General features: G+C 37.4%; 1 protein-coding gene across 1 annotated transcript; it reads left to right on the top strand.

The window, feature by feature from the left end:
* Nucleotides 1–3,429: 3,429 nt before the first annotated feature.
* LOC148040252 (uncharacterized) lies at nt 3,430–5,456 on the top strand. Its single transcript, XM_087666360.1, has 3 exons — nt 3,430–4,140; nt 4,260–4,442; nt 4,840–5,456. The coding sequence occupies exons 1-3, from the start codon at nt 3,506–3,508 to the stop codon at nt 4,973–4,975; spliced, it is 954 nt and encodes a 317-aa protein (XP_087522486.1). The 5' UTR covers nt 3,430–3,505; the 3' UTR covers nt 4,976–5,456.
* Nucleotides 5,457–9,389: the final 3,933 nt, after the last annotated feature.

The raw sequence follows: 9,389 nt of genomic DNA on the forward strand, positions 1-9,389 counted from the left end.
ACTCACATATACATTATAATACAAACAAAAATATTATTTCATCATTCTCGCATTTCTTCTGTATTATCGTTCAATATTTCCTTGAGCCAAGCTATGCTATTGTGTGTAAATTTTAACACTATGTTGGTTCTATTCATATAAATAGTGCCCAACGAGCATGCAAGAATTAAGGGTTTTTTTTTAAATTACTAAAGATATGTTGGTTACAAACTTGTGGCTCTATGACCAGTAGCACCCTAGCATATTTGCTAGGACAAAAGTGCATGTGAAAAATGTGTGAAAATTGCAAGCAAAAGCACGTTAAAATATATATTTATAGTATTGTGAAAATTCCAAGTAAAGTGCATTTAAACTGGCATAACAAGTTGTGTTTATATGATGTGATATAAATGCAATTTCAGACGTGGGTCTTCTGATACTTTGTTAATCAAGGAAATAGACAAGCCCATAAGTTTTTTCTTTTCGATTTAAAAAATGCAACAATATGGTCGTATGTGGGCCTAAGACTTTGTAGCGGGTGAGATGAAGGAGATTCGACTTTGTTGAGAAGAGAAGGGCTTCACAAGCTTGAGAATAGGTGGGGAAAAGTAATTTGTTTGACACCGTGAGCTTAACTTTGAGATCCCTTTGAAACAAAGATAGGTGACAACAGGGGACCAAAAAGAGAGCACAAATCTGAGTGCACATAGCCAAACACATTGCTTTCTTCTCTTCATTCGCCTTTTAAATAAAACATTCTTCTCTAGGAGTAAACCCTTCACTCTTTTGGCCCATATACCCCATAGAGTGTGTCCATACTAGGGTTAATTTGATGTCTAGAATTCATCTTGCAAGTGCATGACAAATATTGACATTGATGCAAAGCACTAGGAGAATCTAAGCATTGAGCACATAGTCCTCTTTAATAATGTGAATACTCAAACTACATTTTATAATGTTTGGTCTAACCATTCTAATAGATGTCAAACTTTCACAATATCTTTTGTGCATGTTAGGTTTATGAATAAATGGGCAAACGTTTCTCCCAAAGTTAATGTTTTTCGTCACCTTTATGAATAGGTGGTACAAAAATCAACATGTTTTGACAGCATGCATGTGCTAGATTTTTCACATTTTAAACATAGTATATAAAGAGTTGAATAGTATAGTTGGTACTGATTAACAATATTTTGCATATAAGTACGTTCAGATATGTAGTTAAGAATCATAAAATATAATATCTAGTGTAATAACCTATTCTTTTTTGTACTTATGAACTAGCAAAAATTGCACCACCTATTCATACCTTTACCTTTAATTTCTAGTTGAATTCACATATTTAAAGTTTCCTTGCAAAAGGAGATTGAGACCTATGGGAATGTTGGCATCATGAGTGTCCTACATGTTGATATCTATTATTCATGAGACATAAAACTGACTACCATTGACGACAAGTTTGGGTAATGTTGTAGGGCATAGTATTTATATTTTAATGCATATATATGGATGCTTTCTATTCAAAGTTTGAAATATAAGCTTAACTTGGGAAGTTGGGTGAACAACTTAGAACAATTCTTGGAGACCCACAAATTGATGGCTTTGGGTGCTTTACCCTTCTAGATGCTCCACCTTGGGATGAGTGTTTGGGAAAAGATGAGTTTGTTTCATCGTAGAGCTAGAGTAAGTTTTGTAAACATCTTCTCAACATGTGCAACAACGGAAAATGCCTTCTTGCAAATGCATAATAGTAGTTATGCCTTTTCAAATGTAGGAAAATAAGAACAAGTTAATTTTCCAGATTTTTTCTCAAAATGAAACGAGAAGGATTTGTAAATGGGTCCACAAGACAATTTCTCGGACCTTGCCTGGAATGAAAAAAGGGGTGTTAGGGGGGACTTCTCATGGAAAAAATTAGGGTAGAAAAGATTAGTAGTATGTTTATTAAACTTTTAATTTATGTGATGCATTCAAAATCTTTTGCAAAGAAGCAAAATTTTCAAACATACATGATTTGTTTCGATCTAAGTTGTTTCAATTCTATTATTCTAGATTCTAAATTGACATCCATGTGAAGGAAAAGTGATGAGTTCAAGCATGTTTTGGTAAGCTCTCACATATGTTTCAAAACTTGTAGTGGGAAGATGCTCTTACGTCCACCTATAATTATCAATAAATACTGGTCAAAGATATCGATTGCATCATAAATTTTGGATCGAGGATGTGCATGGTGTCTATGTTGTGGCCTTAAAAATTAAGAAATTGTAAACAAATTTTGGAGTAATCTTGATGAAAATGGTTTTTACATATGTTAGCTATAAAAATGGTTAAAGCAACAACAAGGGATAGGTGACAACAAGGGACCAAAAGGAGAGCACAAATGTGAGTGCACATAGCCAATCACATGGCATTGGTTTTTACATTTGTTAGCTTAGAAAATGGGTTAAAGTGAGTGTTAATGAAAAACAATGGTAGCACATACAAAAACCTCTAACTCAAAATTTTGGAGGGGTTTTTGAATGAAATGACATGTATTTACTATTTTTATAACTAAAATTTTCACAAGGGTTCAACATTTTAGACCTTCTTTCAATTTTGAAGGTTTTTGTGAGATTTATGCAATTCACTTTTATATTAAAGCTAGGTATTTCACGAATAGTGATTAAAACTAGAGAAAAATGGACTATCTTGGAGCTTTGTCCTTTTTTAAATGGGAAATGATTTGCTAGTAATTCAATATTGAGGCTTACATTGATACTTGTGGTTAAGGGCTACGCAAAGTGGTCTCATTACAATGTCCATCTTTAGTCACCGACCAAGTGGAGCCATAATCAACTTCATTTTTGTTTTTTCCCTTCAAAAAAGAAATGACATGCATGATTTGTTTGAGTCTAAGTTGTTTCAAATTTGAGGGCTGATAGGCATGTCCTGAAATGGAGCACGCGGTACTAGCATTAAGGTTCGAGTGAGGAATGGATGACGAAGGGAAGGGAGAAAGCGCACATTTTTCAAAAGGAAAGGAAGGTGCAACGAAGAAAAGGCCAGAGACTCGGAGTGCAGTATGCACATCTCTGTTTCCATGGTCGAGGGACCGATAGGACAAAAACGACTCGTGGGAGTCTGGACACTGTTCTCTCTCTCTCTCTCTCTCTCTCTCTCTCTCTCTCTGTGCATTGATTGATCGCACACGCAGGTCCTGCGAGGATTCCTCCCAGCGTCTTCCTCTCTCCATCCTCCAAAAAAATGTTCTCTCTTCCGTTCCGTGCATTATCGGCAATGTATCGTGTCTAATGCATGGATATAAGTAATGGATGCCGAGCCCCCCTTCTTATATAAAAAGGCGCGGCGGCTAACACCCAGCACGCTTCCGCCAACGCCACCGGTCTAGTGTCGCTCTGGTTACCCCCTCCCTCCCCCCGCCGTCTCTCAATTCATTCTTCTCATAGACTCAATTTTCTCTGTCTCTCCATTAATCCTGCACTCCAAGTCTCTTTCTCCGTCTATCAATATAATTAAAGCCCCGGCGGCCATGGCCGCCCGCCTCAGCAGGATCAACAGCAATATCGCCGCTCTCACTGATCACGACGATAGCCACAATAATGATCAGGATATGTTTACGGAGGATGATCTGTTGCCCGGTTCACTGGAAGACATCATGATAAGGTCAATCATGTCTTCTCATCCAGCTTATACGTACTCCGACGTCCTTGCCGGGCCCGATGTATACGATTGGTCAAACAATTATTATCCGACAGCGCAGCTTGACGATCCATTTAATTTGGTTCCTTCCAGTTCAGCTGCACACGAGTCAATCGAGGATGATCAGATATTAGACATGCCATGGGATGGTCAGGAGTGCAGCAGCAGCAGCAGCTTGCAGTACTGGCCAGTGGATCAATGGTCTCCTCCTTGCAGTACTACTAATTATAGCAGCCCTGAATCATGTTCCTTCACCGCTGTGATGGACAGCCCTCTCCACTTGACAGACAGGTCTCAGCATTCAGATATTACTGATCAAAACAGCTTGCAGCTATGTCAGCTCAATGCACTGTCCCTCGATACGTTGTTGCAGTCTTGGAGTTCTACAGACCAGACTGCAGCTATGGCAGCTTGTTATGATGCCTTCCCGGCCTGCTGTCCCCAACTGCAGAATGCTGCGTCAAGGTAAATCCCTTTAAGACGTTGGCGCATTGGCAATCTCAATTGAACTCAGTGCATGATCAATTGCTGTCTCGATGAACCCGTATACTAATCAGGGTGCACTCCCTTTTTCTATTGTGAAGCAAAATGCCTTCCCGCAATGATGTTACGGGCCGCATGGAGGACGATATTGCTGCCACAAGCTCCACGTCAGAAGACAGCTTGGTTCATGAATTCTGCATTGAATGCAATAAGATTGCCGTTGATGATGGCTACACATGGAGGAAATATGGCGAGAAGAACATCATGGGCAGGGCGTATAGGAGGTGGGCACTCTCTCTCCCAACCGGGCATTGTGTCATTATTCAGTAGTGGAGAAGTTGTTGCCCTTTAGTGGGCATTCAATACTATCACTATTCTTGCTACAATCGCCTTGTAATTTGTAAAGGCGCAAGAGAAAGAAAGAAACAAATTCACATATGTTTCTAGTTCCAAGTGAACGTTAATTTTTGAAACAGCCTTGCTATCTAGATAGCTAGCAAGTATAGTCGACGAACCTAATTGCTAGGAAGAACACAAGGTTCATTCATTACAGAACCAATTTTACTAAGGAGCAAGGAAACCTTGTTTTATAGAATTCTGGGCTGGGTTTAAAACCAATTTGGCCTGGTTTCTTCCCATATAATCACTAATGCTTTGCACATTCGGTGTTTATAATTACAGGGCATACTTTCGCTGTGCTCAAAGTGGATGCATTGTAAAGAAGCAAGTGGAAAAATCATCTGACAAGGAAGGCTTCGTGTTAATCACCTACTTTGGCAAGCATAACCACCACCCAACACACAAATCAGTGTGCTAGCATTAGCACTTCCCAAGCTCAGCATATTTATCCCCCTTAGGTAGAGGTAGATACTAGTATACGTGCATTTAAAATCATAGACCTTCACCACCATCACCTTTCTGTATGTGCCACAATTACCTATGCATTTAGGTTCATGAACTTCACATTTTCAAGCAAGGAGCAATGATTGAGGCAATGAGGAGTTCGCCTCTTTCTTTAGTTTGATTGGACTCTTGTTGAAGTGCTGCTACTTAGATGCCACTCCAACATTTTAATAGCCCAGCTGTTGCATTACTTTGAGTATTGGCAGTTAGAGGCTTTAAAAGATGATTGCTCTACAAAAGTCTCTTCTCTTCTCTTCTCTTCTCTCTCTCTCTCTCTCTCTCTCTCTCTCTCTCTCTCTCTCTCTCTCTCTCTCTCTCTCTCTCATATCAAATTCATGCAATCCATGATTATTTTCTACAACATCATATGCTACAAAAATGAAATAGTTTTGTAACATATCGTCTTGATTATCTCCTCCTTGCTTTCTCCATTTTTGTACATCTCTTGCACTCGAATTTGGACTTGAGGGACATTGTTGGAGTTTTTGTTAAAAATCATTCAATTCTCACATCCATGAAGTTGATAACCCTTTCAATACTAGAACTAGGCTAGAGTTTCAATAACAAAATACAATATTGTGAGGGATATTTACATTACAAAGCTCCTGGTATATTTACTTTGGGGGATATTTACTCCTAGTGTTCTACTATTACTAAATCTTCTCTTAAATATTTGTGGTCTACATTTTTCAGATTTAAACTTGTTTACTTACATGAATATGGCCTATAAGTGTATAACCAACCAAACCCTACATTCATATCTTGTGTACACCTACAAAGGATATTAGTAGATGTTATATAAGATGTTATATGTGCAAAACTTTCATTCAAATGATGCTTATAATCTAGATAAATCCTCGTCACATACTGAATAATTTCACACATTTCTTAGAAATGATCATTTAGATTGAGCTACCAACAATTATTGTTTGTTGATGGAGTGTAGTAGCAAATCTAAATTCATTTCATAATATATATATATATATATATATCTCTAAAAGTTGCATAGGTCTATTCAAGTGAATGGTTGTAGGCATATGTTTGAGTTTATTATAGATAAAGTAGTACAATGACAAGGACATTTACACACACATAGAGTTAATACAATAACGTCCGATTAGTGTACTTTAAGAAAGGTTCATTATAAAAGCAAGTCTTTGTAGGACTTAAGAAAACTAAGTGATTAAAAGGAAAAGGTTGATACAATAAAATCTAAATGGTGTACCTTGAGGAAGATTCACTTTAAAAGTAAGATGCTATACAATAGGGTGATAAAATCATGTCTCCAATAATAGTATTCCATTAAATTATATAAGTCTTTAATAACTATTTTAGAAGTAGATGAATTAAGAAATTAGTAAGGCATCACAACCAATATAAACTTGGGGATTAAAAATTGCCAAAAGGAGGAAAACAGTCAATGGAAAGAACAACCATTGTGATGTGGAAACTAGAGTTTGCAAGCCATCGTACAACAACAAAATTCATAAATATATCACTATCTACCTTCCTTCATTTTCACCTTTCAAAACCAATGTACAAGAACAAAAGTTTGTAAAGTTATCCCTATCTATTTTTAATTCATTATGACCTTCATGATAAAATGTCTCCAAACAAGTAGGGGAAAAAATTACTTTGTAGTAGAAATAATAGCAATTATTCTTAAGAACATGAACGAGATGATGGCATTATCTTCAATATATATTCCATTTTGGTGCAAAATGCAAGTGGCTATGTACAAAAATGTTTCTAAAGAGTTAAGGGAGAGAAAAATAGTTTAAAAATTAAAAGGAGGCTTCTTTCTTTCTAGGAAAAATTCAATGGTGGAGACAACATAATAAATAGCTTTTGCTAAATGAAAGAAAACTAGAAAGGTAGAGAGAGAGAGATTTATAGAGAGAGAAAAAGAGGCACACACACATAGGGAGCATGTGTGTGTGTGTGTGTGTGATGGAGGAATTTTGTTAGGAAAATTAGAAATTTTGGTGATTATAGTAGGAGAAAAAAATAGTTTATTTTAATAATGTGCATCACATAGTAAGGTATAGAATAATTACATCAACCACCACTTAGGGTGGGGACAATCCTTAGCTTAGAGCATGCAACTAGGGTTTAGCTTGTTTTCCTAAGTGCTTTAAAGGCCACTCTATAAAGAAAAACTTATCTAACCCCTTAAAAGTGACAACACATCATGTTTGACCATAGATGCATCTCAGTTCTTCCAAATAAACAAACCTTCGCAAAGCATTTGTCATTCATGTGTCTCCATATTACTCTAATAGCCACCACTTGAATTACATTCCAAAATTGTAATGTGCCTTCATTCAAGTTGTACTCCCCTCTAAAAAGTACCATCTTTGCCATGATATAGAGTGAAATCCAGCATTGTTAACCCATTTTTGCAAATCCTTCCAAAGCCTCCTAAATTCCACACAATCCCATAAAAGATGCTTAGTGGTCCTCAGATGCCTCCTACATAGTCTAGAGTCTTAGGAGCTCTCACAAGCTTATTGAGTATTTCCCAAATCACAAACTTATATTCATCAATACTTTCCATAGATAAGGTTAAGCCTCCTTGAAGGAGTGAGTTCCCATACTCTTCTTGCCCTTCGTTTCCACATCCTCGTCTTGGTATGTGGGCAATGCCTCTTCCAGTGAGGCTCATCTTGAGGATATGCTGGCTATCTATTTTTGAAAAATCCAAGTTGGCCTTCCTACATTCAGTCAAGCTCTTTTTCATTTTCAATCTTGGTGCTATCTTATCAGCTTGTTTAGATCCACCTTGTACTGATCCAACCTAGCTATCTACAAGGCCCTGATGTGGACTACTGAAAGTGATTGGCATCACCTATTTGATAATGAAGGTGGTAGGAAAGTCCTCCTCTTTGCTCCTAATAATTTATTTGGCTTATAAGGCCTTGTTTAAGGAGAATTTTTGCCTTATCTCCTCCTCACTAAGCCATTCCAGTCTTTGAACATCCTAAATGTGCCTCCCTCTCTTCATTCCATGTATATAAAGTTCTTGCTAGCTTTGATTTTCCATGTACTAGGGATTTTCCTCCCTCAAAGGCATTAGAGAAAGTCCAAATGATTTTATTGAGGCAAGAGTTAGGGGCTAAAGTCACATCTCCCTACTGTTAGAAAATCAAGCTCCACCCGTCTTTATATGTGTGTGTGTCTAATTGACATTAGCTAGAGACAATTATACATGTGTGTGACATTAATAAGTTGCCCTGCTACAAATCTTGACATTGGGATGCTCATTGGGTCATAAAGTGCTTGCTCATAGACACTCGATGGTACTTGAAGGTTGTACTATGCTATTGATTTTGTGGGAGCTCATCTATGAGTTGTAACAGATAATTGCAGACCTAAAATTAAGTCTGAACTCCTATATACTTGAATGGACAGCATGTACTTTGTCATGATCGACACATAGGAACTCTCTAACATGCTTGCTCAGAAAGCATCATTGAAGCATAGGTATATGCAAGAAGGACATATGCACTTGTTCTTGTGCCTTGGAGCTGAAATTTGGAGGTCAAAACATTCAGATTTGGGAACCTTTTACAAGCTGAAAACTTTCACAAGTCTGTGAGCACCAAGCATGGCCTTTTGCTTGAAGCACTACATGACATTGATTGGTCCCTATCAAATGTATAGCTTGGGATATGTTTGGGGAATGTTTGGAGATTGCTAAAATATATCTCTCAATGAGCCCCACTCCTAAAGGACAACCTAGGTAGTAGCATACAATATCTCCTTTCTTCACTATTTTCCAACTATATTGTTCTAGCCATGTTAAACTTGCCCTATATGATATCAATTTTCTTATGGCAAAGGTGCAATCATGAGAGTTTTGGAAAGGTTCCATGAGGGCTTCAGGTTCCTTTTGTTGTAGCTTTATTATATTGGAATTATGATCTACAAAGCATTGGGCTACCATTGACCATGTAGCACATCTCTTTGCACGAGTTGATCTATTCTTCTTAGAAGATCTATTACCACAGAAAAAAGTAGGGGACCTAAGAGGTAGCCTTGCCAAATGGGTCTCCTTAGAGAAAAGCCTTGAGAAATCACTCCATTAACCTACGCAATACAAATGCATTGGTCAAAATAGTGCTAATCATAGGCTTTATCAAAGTGCCTAGCTGATAGTAATGACTAGATTGAGAATACCGATGGTTGGACAAAACCATATTATCTATGATGAAGGATTTTAAGTGCTATCACCAGGTAGGAGATAATTGTATCCTTTGAGCCAACTGATAGGAATTGTATTCTTTGAGGACTATGCAGTAGATGGGATGAAGGATTTTAAGTGCTAT

Source organism: Lygodium microphyllum, chromosome 2, assembly GCF_053477565.2.
Source record: "Lygodium microphyllum isolate KBCC chromosome 2, Lygodium_microphyllum_v1.1.10, whole genome shotgun sequence".
Taxonomy (NCBI): domain Eukaryota; kingdom Viridiplantae; phylum Streptophyta; class Polypodiopsida; order Schizaeales; family Lygodiaceae; genus Lygodium; species Lygodium microphyllum.

Coding starts and splice junctions, on each gene's coding strand:
- LOC148040252 (XM_087666360.1), top strand. CDS start 3,506: ATGGCCGCCCGCCTCAGCAGGATCAACAGCAATATCGCCGCTCTCACT. Junction 4,141..4,259: donor CTGCAGAATGCTGCGTCAAG/GTAAATCCCTTT, acceptor TCTATTGTGAAG/CAAAATGCCTTCCCGCAATG. Junction 4,443..4,839: donor ATGGGCAGGGCGTATAGGAG/GTGGGCACTCTC, acceptor TTATAATTACAG/GGCATACTTTCGCTGTGCTC.